This window comes from Urocampus carinirostris, chromosome 18 (genome assembly GCF_059441175.1).
Source record: "Urocampus carinirostris isolate Australia breed hairy pipefish chromosome 18, RoL_Ucar_1.0, whole genome shotgun sequence".
Taxonomy (NCBI): domain Eukaryota; kingdom Metazoa; phylum Chordata; class Actinopteri; order Syngnathiformes; family Syngnathidae; genus Urocampus; species Urocampus carinirostris.
This window is the reverse complement of record NC_142366.1, coordinates 20,684,952-20,703,046: the sequence shown is the minus strand read 5'-3', so window position 1 is coordinate 20,703,046 and position 18,095 is coordinate 20,684,952. Positions and strand designations below refer to the sequence as shown.

The 18,095-nt window shown below is 38.8% G+C and overlaps 1 protein-coding gene across 4 annotated transcripts in view; it reads right to left on the bottom strand.

Annotated features, from left to right (window-relative positions):
• zfhx4 (zinc finger homeobox 4) overlaps positions 1–18,095 on the bottom strand; it is a 227,581-nt gene that overhangs the window by 54,511 nt on the left and 154,975 nt on the right. For all 4 annotated transcript variants that reach the window (XM_088321850.1, XM_088321851.1, XM_088321849.1 and 1 more), the window contains exon 6: positions 9,365–9,599. In XM_088321850.1, coding sequence (XP_088177976.1) covers positions 9,365–9,599 — 235 coding nt within the window. The remainder of the gene's footprint in view (positions 1–9,364; positions 9,600–18,095) is intronic.

Below are 18,095 nucleotides of genomic sequence, written 5' to 3'. Positions count from 1 at the left end.
CTCGGACCATCGGCGAATGTTTATGCAACGGCCGCAAATTACTGACACAAACCCTGGAAATAGACTTTAGTCTGAACAGAGACCATCCTGAAAATAAAAGACAACCACTGGAATGGTCAAAACCATCCCCACTGAGCAGAAAGTGAGACGAACCAAAATATGCCTCAAAGACATCTCCATGTAGAAAACGATATATTTTCCATTGCAGAAAATCAAGCGATCGCACGCACATGCATGAATAATAAGTGTCCATTAAGATCGTTCTAGCCTGCAGCTTCTTGGAAAGTAGTAAGTACGGCGACAATAATTTGACTAGAACCAAACATGTCCCACAGCCTTATCACTCAACACAAAACAAAAGGACATGAGCGTGTTTGTGAGGAAGTATTTTTTTCAAGTTGGAAGAGCTCTTTTGTTTAAAAGGGGGACTCAGACAAAGGAGGTCCTCTCCTGCCCTGTTTAATGCATGTTGCGTGATGGTGACGGTAGGAGGTGGGGGAGGTCCGGGTTATGGATGACAAGCCAGGCTCTCACAAGTAATTACCTCCATGAGATACCATCTACCATCCTTTTTTTAATGGAAGACAAGTGAAGAAAAGAGGAAACAAAAACCAAGCATGCAGGGGGGGAAAAGTGTGCTCTTGTATTTCTGCTTGATATGACTTATGGGGAGCTTTAGATGTGACGGTCACACGGCTTAATGGACAAACAAACACACACACACAAGCGCTTCCTTGCATTACGGTGTTGGATATACTCAACTTTTCACAAGTTGCTGTGTTCTCTTCACAATTAGGCGAAACGGATTATAAGGCGTCCCTCCCAAAATAGTCTTTCATACATAAGGCGTACCTCACTATAAGGCGCATGAAATGGACACAACAAGACCTACCTTTATTCGTGTATAATCATACACTTAGTGCAATGATTGATCAGACGAAAAGCGTTGCTGGTTAAATTCAAAGGGAATTGAACCTGGGTTACAGCGGTGAGAGTGCCGACACTGTATCACTAAATCACTAGTGGTACAGAAAATCAATTATAACGACCACGATCACTCATTATTACAGTCAGGCTCAGGTTGCATCTGATGTTCTGCGATTGTCGTCAGATCTATTTTTGACTGCTCAATCGTTGCATAAATACGCTAAAACCTTGTGCATAACGGGCACCCGAACTTATAGTTATTTTTTTAGGTAAAGAAATGTGCGTTATACATGAATAAATACGGTAAATACAAATATCACTTTCCCTTCCCAGGCGTAAACGGTCTGTTGCAAATTAAACTCGAATTGTCTATCCATCTATCTATCTATCTATCTATCTATCTATCTATCTATCTATCTATCTATCTATCTATCTATCTATCTATCTATCTATCTATCCTGGTCATATCCCTTGAGAAGACAAACACATACAAAAACAAAGAAAATAAAAAAGGGAAAAAGTAGCAAAAAACACACACAAACATTTTTGGACCACCCAAATGCCCAAACACCCAAACAAGTTAAGCACTTCGGCCCCAGGTTGGTCACACTTTCGTCCCTCCAGATGAAATGGGACACAAGAAAGCGGCCATGTCACTCGGGTCAGGGTGACAAAACACATTCTTCTGTTCAACAGCAGGGCCCGACAGCTTTCGCTGGTTTACCCCTGCCGCATCATACAGGTGTCCTGCCCATCCCTTAGAACGCGTCCAAACATCCCACTATCCTTTCACAACACCTCTCCACTCATTCCTATCACCAACAAGAGCTGTAGCTCCCACCATATTTAGAACTCTCTCCTGCAGTGCACTCATAACACAATCCATCCACGTCAATCGCGGCCTCCATCTTGATTTCCTTCCATTTACTTCTGCTCTGTAGATCCTCTTCAACATTCGCCCCTCATCCATCCTCTCCATGTAAGTAACCTTAATATTGCCTGTATGAAAATTATTCCCAGATTTTAATCTCATTTGGTATTTTATGATAGTTAAATGCTTTTCCCCAAATACATCACACCAATAAAAGAAGTGCAAAGAAGCAACGGGCAACAAAGCAAGAAAAGTGTTGCTTGCTTACGCCTGTCAAAACAACTCCTCAGTGTTGCGGCGCTGCAGTACTGTACCCTTAATTAGGCCATAAAAATCAGCACCCAAATTGTTTAATGAAAGCCATTCACATGTACATAAAGTCTGGAGCATTAGAAGCCCTTATTCCCAAATGGGCCTGTAATTATCTGGCTCGGTGCCAGGTCCCGGCTTTAAGAGAAAGATACCGGTCAGCACTTAAATTAATCTTTTTCATACCGCTCTCTAATGAAGCAAAAGTGCTCGAGTCAGGAGTTGTAGCCTTAGAAAAATAATAGCATGCGCAAAGGTACCGGCCAATACAGGCATTTTAAAGGGAGCGCTGACTGGAAATGGTTTGTTGTCGATCCCTTACTTCGACCAGAGGCTTCATCTTTTCATCCGTTTGAGGGCAACTTTATGCTGCTAACATTATAATTTTGAAATATCTTTTTAGGATTAATGCAATGGAAAGTGAATGGAGGTTGACGTGGAAATACAGACGTTTCCTTACCTATGACCATTCGATTTATGAAAAACGGTTGATAGAACATTTTTTTCGGGATGTCGAAAATTATCCGTTAGATTTTGTATTGTATGCACCTTTCTCCGAGTACAGGGCAGTACTGTAGTGGTTCTTTCCGCCGCTAACAGTGTGTGGTGGCGTCACCCAGCATCCACCCCGAAGAAGATATCCGACTTCTACTTCCTAGATGGTGTGTGAACATTGTATACTGTCTCTGTCTATACTATCTCCAGCACGCTAAGATCTTTGACATCTTTATTGTCTAATATCTTGTGCATCCATTCTGTTTGTTTGGCGTGAAGTGTAAAGAAGAGGTGAGATGTTTCTCTTGAAATAAAAGTGTAATAAGAAAGCTTGATGCGGTTGAAAAATGGCTGGAGCGCTTTTTTTCTGCCACTTTTTACCACGGAGGAGGACATCTTCAAGCGCATATTCCAAAAGTAAGTTCAACTCAACTTATAGTTTGTAGTTTTGAGTCACATGCTCTACATTAAATACAAAACAATACCCCCAACAATAAAATGTATTTTAAGCATTGCTGTTGTGCAGTGGGTCTCAAAAAAATATTACAATCACAAATAATATTTGTCCTATTGACATTGATAACTTTGGTAATTTCAGTGCCTATTGTTTTTTTTCCCCAATTTTATTAAATATCTCTTTTTATTAAAAAAAAATACATTAGATTATTTTACTACATTTTCAGGAAATGTTTCTAGGAAGAAAATACGTTTTCAATATCTATTTCTTTTATACTGGAAAATATAAGAATAAACATATGAATCATATGAAAAATATTTACTAACCAGTATGTTTGTATTGTTTATTATCATTGATATTTTAAGATCATCGTCATTTCACTATTATTTTCTTCTTTTACTTGAAAAACACGTTTGAAACAAATAAATACAAAATAGGAAAAAAACAACAACTTTGAATTAGCATATTTCTAACATGGCAGATCATTTTGCTCAGTTGAGTTATTTTTAAAATTATTTTACAAGGGAAAACACGTAAAAATTACATGGTGAAAAAGGTAAAAAAACAGGACCATTGGAATATAACATTACAATAATAATCTAATAATCTAAAATAATAATATTTACAGTTTTTAAAGTATGTTTTTCGTGTTTAAAACAATACCTTTTAGGTCATAAGTATTATTTATCAGTTGTGTTATAAATTATCGTTTTATTTTACGTGAAAAAAAAACAAGTTGGAAATATGTAAAAAATAATAAAAAACAACGATGGTATTTAACATTTTTTGGCAGATCAATTTGCTGATTTGAGTATTATTTTTAAATTCTAGTCCGTGGGGAAATAAGTTAAACACCGCAGAGTAAAAAAAAAAAAATTACCTGTCATGGAAATGTTATTTATTTATTCGTTTATTCTTTAATTTATTTATTCAGTTTACAAAGTTTAAGACAATAAATGAAGCAAGGGTTTGCTGAGAACTTAGATCAAAAACAGGTTTAATTGGGTTACTCTGATAAAAAGGTTTAGAAACACTATTTCAGCTACATGACATTAAACTCACCCGAATTTTGATCACTGACTAGGAATGCACTTTTGTTGAAAAACAAACAAACTGTGCTAATACTGTAAAATAAAATGATCTAAAAATCCCCTTGAGATGGCTGCAATGCAGCCTGTTTGCTTTAAATACAAGCCAACCCAAACTAACCCAAAAAGAAGGCAAACGGGGAAAAATAATAACCCCCAAACGTGGTTTGGATCCTTCTTGCTTCCGTTAAGTATTGCAGTCGTTTCCCTTGGAAATTCCCTTTTGCGAGTCCAATCCAGCCTATCAAAGGACGAAAGCGGTGACAAATATGGTGCATTTGATGAGGAGGAATTTGGAATTGGATGCAGCGGTCGGGGAAAAAAGAAAAAGAAAAAAAAGGAAAATCCGGTTATGGAGATAGAAGTGAAATTTCGAGCCACAGCTCCAAATCTTGCAGAAACTGGATATGTGTGTAATTAAAACCAAAGTTCCGCCAGTAATGAGCGTCCGTGTCAGGGCGGGGAGTGTGTGGTCACGACAATTACACACAGATGCAGTATTGAGACGAGCGGGTACAGAAGAATAGTCTTTGCTTTTTATCGATACCATTTTTTAACTCTACATAAAAACCTTGTTCTGGTAGACATTCTCTGTAGAATGTTTTTATTCCCACCAAAATACATCTGAATGGTCTTATGCACAAAGTACGAAGATGTTGAATTTCTCTTCATGTAGATATCCTGCCTACCATTTCATGTAGCGGCAGTAGCTCAGGAAGTAGAGCGCTCGTCTTGGGATCAAGGGATCCCAGTTCGAATCCAGGCTCGTCCGTGTTACATGTCGAAGTGTCCTTGGGTGAGACACTGAACCCCTTATACCCCCAATAAGCAGGTTAGCGCCTTACATGGCTGCAAGGCCGCTATTGGGAAATGTGGAGCACATTGTAAAGCGCTTTGGGAAGTCATTGACTTGAAAAGCGCTATATAAATGCAAATCATTTCATTTCATTTCATTTCATTTCATATACATTCACATCTAAGCCGAATTTACAACTATGAAATCCAATAGAGAAATTAGGGAGTGAGCTTTATTGTACATATTTGAATGTGTGTCACCAGTAGTGAATAATAGGCAGAGCGTAGAGAGGGGGCATGGCTTATATAGGAACAAACAGGAAATCAATTGGGCAAGTGTGCTGAATTTTTATGTTTTCATCTGTAAAACCTTTATCGCAATACACCATGCTTGCAAAAATAAAGATTCGTCTTGGACAATACCTAGAAACGGATCAGGAGATCTTCGAATGGTTCAAAGCCCAGAGACAACATGGATATGGTGTGTCTCGGTTTATGTGTTCCTCTGCAATCTCTCATGATTGCACAAGCAGAGAAATATGAAGGGAACACTGCTTCAACAGTTTTTTTGGAAATGTATTTTATATGTTGCAATTTTAAAGTAATTTTATAGGTACAGTAATTTGCAAACTAGATAACTACTTTCAGAGTAACATAATACTCTTTGGTGTTAATAATCTTAAGGGTAATTGAATTAATTTTTGAATAATGTCAAAGTTGCCATAGCGCCCAATTGGCCCCTCCCATGTGATGCCAGCTGCGGGTCATTGACAGATTGATTTTCCGTCTACTTAAGCTCAGCGCTCTCATTTTCCCTTTGTCAGTCTGTCAACAAACCTTTGCCCCGCAAGACGTGGGTTTTGACTCAGTCCTGTTTTCCTGTTGGTATTCCCTGTCCGGTATTGTTCCCGTTTATTTTTGTCCTGTTTGATATTGATTTCCAGTTTCGTTCCCGTCTATTTTTGTCCTGGTTATTATACTCTCCAGTTTTCGTTCCCGTCTAGTTTGTCCTGTTATTTTTCGATATCCTGTCTCATTATCTATCCTGTCTGTCCCGTTCTGTTTGACCCCATCTGTCCGATATCAACTCGGGCAATTGGTATCGATCTCGTCAGCCAGAGCTTTCTATCATTTCATGCCAGACTGCTGCCTAACGTACATGACTCCATATTTACAGAAAAAATAAAAGGCTCGTGTGAGTAACGTCAGGCGTTTGGGTCCTGATCCTGTTCTGGTTCATGAAAAATAAGGTAACTAGTGACTGTTAATGATGACAGTTTTTTGGTAAAGTACGCAACTCTGCTTAAGAGGCAATTAAACAAAGCCTATGTCCTCTCATTTCCCCCCATACAGATTCCATGCCAACTTCTATGCTGGAATGCTCTTCAAAGCATGTTACCTTCTCCCGGCCTCGTCCCCACTACGCCCGTTCCTTCAGGTCAAGCAAAACAAAAACAAGTTTAGCGCTCATTTTCTCCTGCAGCATTAACATAAGGACGACTAAATAATGGACCTTGACTCTTCTGGTTTAAATTACAGCACTAGACCCGGCTCTCCTCTGCCCCCTCACCAGGCATCAACCCCCTCCCAACACCCAAAGAAAACGATTAATCTTTCTTCCCATTTTGCTCTCTCTGAATGTTTTACAGTTCTGTTACACTTATTAGCTGCTGGCAGGACGGAGACCCTTAAATGAAAGCCAAATTGCTTTGGTCATGAGAAAGGAAATGAAAGCTCACTCCAGGGAGAGGCTGTACATATGTGTGTGTGTTGATGGTGCGAGATCCTCCCAAGGTGAAATTTCATAAGCTGCCCGCCTGCATGGGATGTCCCTGTGCACAAAGCTTGTGTATATCCAGCTTGTGTGTATTTGTGGGAGATATAAGCGCGGCAGCCTAATAGGAACAGTATGCTCATTTTGGAGAGATTAGGAGGGAAGGACGACCGTATCGGGAGACGTGATGTGGATAGGAAGGCCAAAGGCGAGAGGAGGGAGAAAGATTTGACAGCATGTAAAGGGAGTGGCTCCAAAAAGAAGAGGTAGCGGGGCTGTCAGGGAGGAAAGTTAAGGCGGACGTAATTATAGCCAAGGGCAATCACAGGGGGGGAAATAATAACATAAGTGGGAAATATAAAGTGAGATTTTGTCCAAAGAAATTCAGCACGCGTATGTGGGATAACTCCAAGGACACAGTTTTGATGTGGAAATTCTCCAATTATTGGCAAAAAGAGGCCCATCTTTATCTTTTGTGTTTCTGAGTGCTGTAGTATCTCCTTCACCCCAGGTAAAAAGAAAGTGTTCTACAGTTTCTCAACCACTGTGCTTATGAGACCTTGTTTGGTCCACCCCCAGAAATTGTCCGATTTCAACTAATCTGTAATGACAAAATGTACATTTTTCCAAAAAAGCGTATTGTTATACCGCATAAAAATGGAGAAATACATTAAAAAAAAATCTGAAAATATTTCTTATTTTAAGTGTCTTTTTTCTTATTTTACAATATTTTTTTCAGTTTAAAAACGTTTCTAAAAATCCCACTAGAAATTGGGATGTTTTCAGACCAATACCAGTATCCTGGCCGAATACCGTGATTTGTCACGGTTGCCATGGCGCCCAATTGGCCCCGCCCGCGTGGCGTCAGCTGCGGCTCGTAGACGGATTGGCTTTCCGTCTATTTAAATGGAGTGCTCTCACTCTTCCTTTGTCAGTCCGTCAACGAACCTCTGCCCCGCAAGACGTGGGATTTGACTCGGTCCTGTTTCCTGTTGGTATTCCCTGTCCGGTATGGTTTCCGTTTATTTTGTCCTATTTAATATCTGTTTCCAGTTTTGTTCACGTCTTGTTTGTCCCGGTTTAATTTCAATATCCTGTTTGGATATCATTCCCATCTGTCCCGTCCTGTCCGGTATCCACCCCATCTGTCAGATATCTGCTCGGGCTATTGGTATCGATCTCGTCGGCCTCTGGCTTCCTGTCATTCTATGCCAGACTGCTGCCCATCGTGCATGACTCCCCATTTCACGTCAAATAAAAAGCTTGTGTGAGAAACGTCACGCGATTGGGTCCTGTTCCTGTTCCAGTTCTTGACATGATTATTGATAAAGGCGATTATATAGGATACTAGTTTATTATTTTGACGATTATTGTCCTCTGTTGTTTGTTGTCTTGACTATTGTTTCATTGTGACTATCGGCCTATCATGTTGCTGTTTTTCTGTTCTTTGACACACACACCCTCTGATCTTTTTTTTTTTTTGTTACCTTGAAAATCGAATAAAAAGAGGATGCTCGGAGTAGGGCATCAGGACTGGATGAATTTTCTTATCCGAAAAGCTCCTCTCCCAATATTCCTTGCAAGATAAAAATATATTGATGTCTTCTCCCCTTATTTTGAGTGTCTACTATTGATTAAACTTAACAAGTGTATAAATGAAAATGACGCTTCTACCAATATTTTTATTTAATTTATATTCAACACAACATGTGTTTTTACTTAAAATTTAAGTGAATGGGGATTTAATATTATTAAAATTACCCTAAAGTAATCGAGAAATAAATGGATATTGAGTTAACTAAGAAATATACTTAAAATAAGATACATTTTCCTGTCAACAGGGTCTTTTTCTTTAGTGTCAGAAGTAAATGTGCTGTCTTCCAGTGATCAGCAGGAATGTAATATATTTCTGTACCCATAGGCTGCAGCAGATCCTTATTTTGAAGTACTTGAAAGGAGTAATATGTGTATGTGTTATGTAGTGGGATATTAGCGTAACTGTTTGGTGAAGCTAATAGATGAGAAATTTTAATGAAAAGGAAAGAAAATGGATACATCTATACTGACAACTGAAAAGGAGATTGCACTAGATGCCAGTTTGTTCTTATGACCAGGGTTGGGTAGGGTTACTTTAACTTAGTAATTGAAAGTAAATCAAGTTAAAGGGTAGGGTTACTTTAACTTAGTAATTGAAAGTAAATCAAGTTAAAGTAACCCTACCCAACCCTGCTTATGACTATAATTGTGCACTGTTGTTTGTTGTCTTGACTATTATGAACAGTTTACATCATTTTCATCATTGGGCAATCATGTATCTGTTCTTTGATATGCACACCCTTTAGTGCGAATATGGTTTTTGTAACCTGGGAGATTTAATAAAAAGAAGGGGTCGGGGGAAGGCTTTTAGAACAGGATTGAATCGCTTAGCTCAGGTTTAGGCTCTTCTATGTTCTCCTTGCAAGTTTAAAATCCATTGATGTATTCTCTCCCTATTTTGAGTACCAGCTAAACTATAAAGTTTACAATTCGAGTTTGTACTGGCATAAATGCAAATGCTATAAGGCCTTTCAGGTTGCAATAAACACAACTCTGTTGTGATTTGTATAGTCGCTGAAAAGTTAGCAAAACACTGTATTACAGCTACAAACCTTGACTTGAGGGACACTCCTTCACTTGGAACAATTCGTGGAGGCTAAAGGCATCGTCGTCCCCTCTTAGGCCTTGCTGGTGCATCTGCAGCTTCCTCAGGCCTTCATTCTGCTGGTGGCGAGCCGATCGGGCGTGCTGCACCAGGTTCAGGCGGGCCTTGGTCGAGTAGTCGCAAAGCGAGCAGTAGTAAACGCAAGACTCGGGGCTGTAGGCGCTGTCCAGTTTGTGCAAGTGCTGTAGAAGAAGACACAGGAAGTCTTTTTAGAACCAACCACATAATATGCAACACTTTGACGAGGCAGCCTAATATGTTTTAGTAGATTTAGTAGATTTTTGGTTCTGCTCTGGATGCAATTGAGCACAAGTGATCCAAAGCCCAGAAAGCCCACTTCTCAGGCTTCAAATGGGCCAGAGACGTCAATAGATTATAGTCACGTCCAATTTCTTAGGGGACAATCCTCACTTTGCACTCCACTCACTGAGGGGACTTCCCTATGGAGGGACCTCACTGGAGGGTTCTCAGGGCTAAATGAGAGGAATGGGATTGGGCCTACGTCTCAGTTTCCGGCCTTACAGTTAGTGTTTTTGACTATTACTCCTATAGGTTGTTTGGTATTTTGACTATTACAAACTGTTTACATTATTCTGATTCTTGGCCTATAATCTTGCTGTTCTTCTATATCGACACCCTTTAGGGCAGATCTGCTTTTAGTAACCTTGGGCATTTAATAAAAAGAAAGGGAACAGGGGAGGACCTTTCAAACACATCGGAATTTTGCATCTTTATAAATTTTGTCCGGTACTCTCTCCTTATTTGGCATGTCTGATAAACCATAAACTCATCAATTAGACACTGCAGTTGTGTGACCCAAAACAGCCCAAAATAATGCTAAACAAAAATTTGAAATCCCACTTTTGGTTATGCACTTGATTTGACATTTTATGGAAATTCACCTCCTATTAAATGGTCTATGACAGCGGTGGGCATCACTTTTCAGTTTCTCCCGCCTCCTATTCCTAATACTGAATGTGTTCTGCTCCGAATAGCTTTACTAAAAGTAAGATACAAGCAGATAGGCATGGTGGTAATTATCTAAGAGTGCCTCAAACGATGCACACCACATTTAATCCATATGAGATCAATAGGGTAGGCCTAGGTTAGCCTATTTTTCATGGTACAAGATTCAACGCTCCATCGGCAGAAACAACCCAAAAAATCAAACCATTCAATCATTTATCTTGCTCCTGGCCCAAAACCCTATGCCAAAGTTGTAAACCGAATGTGGTCCGCAACACAAAAAGTTTGCCCACCCCTGGTCTACGATGACAAAAAGTGTAGGGTAGAAGAAAAACATCATTAATCAGGAAAGTCCGAGGTCATGTTCCGACTCATCACGTAAAAAAAAAAAAAAAAAAAAAGTCAAAACAAGAGGCTGGGGGGAAAAGCAGTTTTTTTGAGCATTCACATTGTCCAGCCTGTTTCATTGTTGCCAGCTGCAGGGGTTTCTCATTCAACGTGTGCTGTGCATCTCCACTTGCCTCCTAAATGGCACCGCAGCCGTGCAAAGCCGACCCCTACCTCTAGCAAACGTGCACCCTCGCTACGGTGGAGCCGCCCTTTTCCGACAGAGAGTCCCCCACCCCCCCGGCTATGCAACCCACCTTGTCCCGCTCTCATACAGTCGGTCAAGCCAAGCATATCGAGTGTGCCTCTGTGGTTGCTGCCGGGCTAATGAACAATGCACAAAAACAAAAGAGTAGGCCAAGCTTTTATTATCTGATCCTCTGCGGTGGGAGGAGGGAGGCACAAAAGAGGGCTGCAAAGACACAGGGTAAAAGTAGCAGTTGATTCTGTTTTTTTAATTTTGGACAACTACAAAGGAGATTGCGTAGTTTGTTATTTTGACCCACTGTTATTTGTTGTTTTTTACTGTTATGAGCTTCTTACATCATGTGAATTTCCCTGCGGGGATGAATAAAGTATCTATCTATCTATCTATCTATCTATCTATCTATCTATCTATCTATCTATCTATCTATCATTGTCACTATCGGCCAATAGTGTTGCCATTTGTTGATTTCAACACCCTTTAGGACTGATCTGATTTTGAAACCAAGGAAATTTGATTCAAAAAACAGGGCCTTTAGAACAGGTTGGAATTTATTTTTTAAAGTTTAAAGCTCTCTCCTGTTCTCCTTGCAAGTACAAAATAAATTGATCTATTCACTCCTTATTTCCAGTGTCTACAAAACAATAAACATATTAACATCATTGCTTCGTGCTGAACAACCAAGAGATTCAGGTCAAAGTAGTAAGTAATTATATTTTTGAACCTATCATAAACAATTAAACTTAATACATTGATAAACTGATTAATGGATATTGGCTAATTATAACCTTAAACAAATTTCGCTTTGATACCTTTACCTGTATTTGAAAATAAAACATTATTTAGATTACTTATGCAAAAAAATCGTGGCTCAAACTGTTATACTTTTGACCCAACTTGCGCCAAAAACACTATTTTCGTATACCTCAATTATTATAGGTTATATTTGGGCCAATTATAAAAAAGGCTGGGTAAACCGAAACTCAACGGAGTTCAGTCATTGCCGAAATTTAAAAGCATGAGTCAAATTGGGTCAGCAATGAACTGAACAAGAATATGGCCGCTTAGGTCAACCGTAACCCAATTTCAGTTTAACACCTTTACCTGTATTTGAAAAAAACCCTGAATAATCTACATATTTTAATACCGATACATACTGGTCAAAATTGTTCTAATTTTGATGCAACTTGTGTCAACAAAAACACACATTGTGTTTATAATGGTACTGACTTAAAAACGGGGTTGTAAAGAGTAGAACAGAGACAGGACCCACTTGCGTTGCGTTTCTCACAAGTTTTGTTGCAAGAAAGAAAGGGTTGTGCCCACGATCCGGTGGTTGTTGGACGCGAGAAGCAGGTCGTTCTGACGAGTGATTGCGGTGTCGGGAACGGAAAAAAACGGGTTGGTAGCCGGGACAGGAGAGCAAAACGTGCTCGGGGTTGTAAGCGAGTCGTAAGCCAGGAAAGGAGAGTAGACGTGGTCGGGGACAAAAATAGGTTGAAAGCCGGGATGGGAGAGTAGACGTGGTCAGGATCAAAAACGGAGAAGGGGGACAGACGGGAGCAAAAATCAGGTGGGAGACAGGGTCGAAAAAAGGCTTGCCTAATGTTAACTGAGGTTCGCAGACGGACGGACAAAAGGGGACAGATTGGAGTGGGTTTGAATAGGGACAGAGAGCCAGTCAGAGTCCGAGGCACAGGTGAAGCATATCAGTAATCATGACAGGGGTCAAAACCGGATCGTAAGTCAACCATAACCCAATTACGGTTGAATCATTTTACTTAAAAATAAAAATACATACTTAGCAATCATAATTCAATTCTAAAATCTAGTTCAATGTAGGCCCAGATTATGCCAACTTTTACCAATGAGTTGGTCAAAAATAAGCTAATTTTGGGATATAAGATTTGGGTCATTACGGCAATGTTTTTTTTCTTGATGGTGCTCGTATCCTCACGACTCGGGTTCGATTCCCGTCGCATACAACGTTTGGTCAGCGTCATTTTTAGACTGATCTGATTCTACTGTAGTTTTAATTCTGTGCGCCTTACATATACATGGAAAATTACATGACAAACAAGTATATTTTCGGGTTGCACCCTTACTGTAGTGCCGTGGGTCAGAGTTCTTTTTTAACCCAAATCGGCTTAGTCCAAACATTGTTTCATTAGGACGATTTTGTCATACAGGTGGGGACAAAGGTGTGGGTGTGCCTCTAAGTTTGTGGGTGGCAGTTTTCCAGGTGTGCGAGTCCAAACCCTCCAACTCATCCCCCTCCTTTGACAAACAGGGATTAGCAACTTAGCTACAGCTGCTAACACGTCTTTTCTCCATTTGTTCTTTTTTCTTTTGTCGGAAATCTGACCGGGTTTTATTTTTTTTTCTTCTCATGAGGCGGTGGGACGTCCCTGCGCAGTCAGAGGCCCTTTCAGAAGTCTTAAGTTTTAATTAAGTCCGAGTTGTCAGAAGAAAGCTCCCCTAGACCAGAGCTCAGGGCCATTAATTACAGCTATCTTTGTTTCTCTGTGAAAGGAGGCCTCCCTTGCACTCTTTCCCCCCTTTCTTTTCTTTTTTTCTCTCTTTTGCTTCTTTTATTTGCTGCCCTCCCTCATAGGAGCTGCAGTCATCACACATACACATGTTTCTGGACATCCGCTAGCATATATATATATATATATATATATATATATATATATATATATATATATATATATATATATATATATATATATATATATATATATATATATATATATATACATATATATATATATATATATATACATATATATATACACATACATACAGCAAATAAAGTACTATGAATAAAAAACAAATTTTGATGCCTAATTTGTGCCCATTGTCCCTTTGCGTGTCTACAAGTATTACTACATAAATACTACATAACTAAATATAAAACTTATAATATAGAAATACAACAATATAGTAATAAAGTAATGCTATACTACAAAAATACTAATGCCAAAGTTTTACTGTTTCCCTTAAACACTAGGGTTGTAGGGGTACCCAATCCTGTGGTGTGTCTTGGGCAAGTACAACCTATCCTTTTCCAGGCCGCCAAATGTACTAAAAAGTAATATTTAAAAAATACTAAAGGAATTCTACAAACATACTACTACAGAAATACGATAGCAGTAATACTGGAATACAAAAATACTACTACAGAAATATTATGACAAAAATACGACACAAAATACAACTGCAGTAATGCTACATAAATACTACTGATATACTACCAAATTTCAACAGGGAAAAAAATAAAAAATACGACTGCAAAATACTACTTTGAGAAAGAGAAAAATGAGCAAGAAAGAAAAATAGGTACAGAGAGAGAGAGACAGGGATATACATTTGGTTTGTGGGTGTTGCTTGGCTTTGGCAACATCAAGTGGACATTTTTCTACTGCAAGACATTTTTCTCTTGTGCTTCGCAGCATTGTCTTGTGGGCCGGATTCAATCCCTTGGTAGGCCTGATCCATCTCTTGAGCAGCATTGTTAACACCCCTGGTCTAACATATTTTGTCTTTACCCGTAAACATTCTTACCTATCTTTTCTTTTCTTTTTGCTATGTCCGCTCATCATGTTCCGGCCTGTGCTTATGGCCTTACATAATCATGCCATATGCCGTATCCACAAGAGCCCCTATAGATCCGTCACGTCTTTCATTCCGCCATCAATCATTAGCACTTCAGTGCAAAAACAATGGCGCCTTTCACTGCGCCTTCTTTTTTTCGTTCTTCCTCGATTCATTCGGGATTTAGCTCCAGTCACTTTCCCCGTACATAAATGAGAACCAGCGACAATGCACACGAGTCGTTAGCCTCGAAGAGCGAACCGGAGCTCAAACAAGTCCTTGATTTTTGTCCGGTGACGACGAAAGCGAAAAGAAGAAAAAGGCGTCATGTAAATGTGACAATGCCTGTCTTCTTTTTGTGTGTGAAAAAAATAGCAAGGTTTCAATGGGAGTCATGCTTGACTGGTTTTCAAATGTTTCTACTGACAAAGCCATTCAGGTTATTGAAATAACTTAGAAATTAAAACACTTGGACAAATCGGAGGAGCCCCCACCTTCCAAAAACAACTGACTTATTGTATTTTCCGTACTATTAGGCCCATCGGGTTATAAGGCGCACCTCCAAAATATAGTCTTATGTTATATTTTTGCATAAATTAAGTACACTGGACGAGTGCTTCCCAAAATGTTTGACAAAGAACACCCAGGTTTAGATGCATTTCTTGAATAACAACTTATGATGTTATAACTATGTTGTTACTCTATTATTACCAAGTTAATTATTGAAAGAAGGGCTGGATACTTATTCAATCACGACAAAAACCTTTGACTACAAAATCAAAATGACAGAGAAACTGGGTGAGCTACTTTAAGAGCAGGTCCTAAGGAGGAACCCAAACACAACACAAACCATTTTTAATATTTTCCGTTGCTTCAAAATTGTTTTCAGTAAATATTTGTAATTTTTTTTTTTTTGCAGCCCCAGACATTTTTTTTTAGTCTGTTGTGGCCTATTCAACAATTTGGGTTGCCGACCCCTGCACTAGACCTCTAATGATACAGATAACATATGAAAAGGCATTACACTTTATCTTATTATCACACTTTTATTACTCACGAGGCCAGAAACAAAGAGAATGGAGACAAGAAAAAGTTGTTTTGTAAGATATAAAGAATCTCAAAAAAGCACATCGACAGTAACAACTCTTTGGTGTATATGTTAATGAGTCGGACTTTGCTTTGAGTCGTATCTTTCAGGACGACTTTCTGTTTTCTCCATTTGTTTCTGGCACTGTAAAAGTACTGTGATGATGAAATAAACCCCAATGCTTTTTCATATGTCACTGTGCCACTAGTGATATAGTGGTGTCAGTGCTCTCAACGCTGCAATCAGGGTTCGATTTCCGTATGCGATTTTGGTCATTGATGTTTTGCAATTAATCAACAAATACACAAATAATGTAGTGTACTGTAAAACCTCATGTAGTGCACACACATACTGTATGCGTTTTCACTGCATTTTGTTTTAAGGCGTACCGGGTAATAATTTCTGGCCATTTTGGGGGTTTTTAGGTGCGCCTTACAGTCCGGAAAATACCGTATATGCTTTTAGGGATATGAAGGCTTCAGTCAGACAGAGTTGAATGATACACTTGAGGTTAAAGCCGGCTGCCAGCTAGGTTTAGACCTAATATTAATTCTCTCGCCATCAGCACATTCCACGGGGTTTGTTTAAGACCTAAACTAGAGGGCTGTCTGTCTGTCGCTCTGGCGCTGTGAATATCGCTGGCCAAAATATCCATGATTTATGAATGTTTAAAGGAGCACTTTGACTCCTGCCAGACGTGGGCTGTGTAATGCATATTCAAACACACAAACACTCTTGCTGCTGGATTTGCGCTTGCGTCTGCATCCCATTTAAATGTGGATATCATGGATGAACCTGCTCTCTAGAGACATTGGCGGAGTTTTACTTGCTTTGATTTAGTAGTTGGGGGTGATGTGAGAATAAAGATGACACCGTGGCAGCTAAATGGATGTGGTGAAAACAACAAAATGTGGCTTTTCACTCTTAACCTTCAATTGAGCAGCTTTAGATGATTGAAACATGGGTATCAATACACCCTGCATAAATAGTCGCATTCTTAATTGAAGAACATTGCCATTGCCAAAGCTGGAGGGCAATGATAAATCAGGGTGCTCTGATCCAATAAGAATATCAGATATCAGTATGATATCAGCCAGAAAAACAGTCTCAGATTTTATAGAATTTCATATGCAAATAGTCCATTCCATTTTCCAGTCAAGCTGATTTATGGATATTGGCTGTGCAAAACCTGAACTCTAGAAGAGTAGGGCTATAATTGAGGAAAGCAGTGTTAACCAAAATTGGTGTGAGGATACTTAAATGTCCAAATTTAAACTATGTTGCTTAATTTGAATTTAAAGGTGGGGGCAAAGCTGAAATCAGATCAGATTATATCAATATCTGACAATACTAAGGGCTGCAATATCAGTTTTGTTTGAGAAGAAGTTGTATTTTTTTTCCCTTCCGAATGGTAAAATTCACTGACAAGCGACTATCAAATAAGCATCGCATTTTGGAACAGATTGACATTTTGTATTATTTAGCACCTCCTAGTGATAAAAAACAAACAAACATCTTCATTTAATTAAAAAGAAAAAAAAACAATAGCGACTGGAATAATAAGAAATATACAATAATTATCCTATAAATGTTTTTTAAATAACCGTAAGCTTATAGAAGGAGCTGACATGATTGTCTGCCATCTTGCTTCTAACAGAACCCCTCAAAACCAAAAACCTTGGGAAAGGCTGGGCGGATAAATGAGAAATGCCGTGGTTTGGTTATTTTCAGTCTGGTTTGTGCTCTAGTGCTTTGTAGCACGTGTTTTCGGTTACACTAAACAATACCATGACACCTGGTTGACAAATATTACACTGTGTCCTTTTACTTAAAGCCTTATTTGACATTGAACCCGATCTATGAAAATTGTATTTTATTACTGATGTATTTTGATACATTTATTTTACGTTCTCTTAAAAAAAAAGGTCAATATTTATCAAAACAAACTGATAATGACTGAATACATACGCTGAACCATAACTTCTTTGTTTAACTAAACCAGGAGGGTCAAACATCCAGTCCATGGGCCAGAAATTGCCCATCTCGGGTTGAAATTCAGCCCAAAAGGACAAAACACAACTGTGGTTTTTCACCAAAATGAACTATTTTTTTGTAATTTTGCTTGCATAAATTGAATATAAAATGTGATTCTTAATAGATAGATAGATAGATAGATAGATAGATAGATAGATAGATAGATAGATACTTTGTTCATCCCCGAAGGGAAATTCACATTTCCAGCAGCATCCCTGAGCTGAGAACAATCGAGAACAATCGAAAATAACACGGGAGCTGCTATGGATTTGAATGAAAAAAAGTTTATCAAAATAAAATACAAATTACTCTGCAATATGAAAAATACACCGTGATATTATTAGCCAGTTTTACTACTGTGATACTAAAAATGGCTGTTGCACAACAACAGTAAAAATAAAA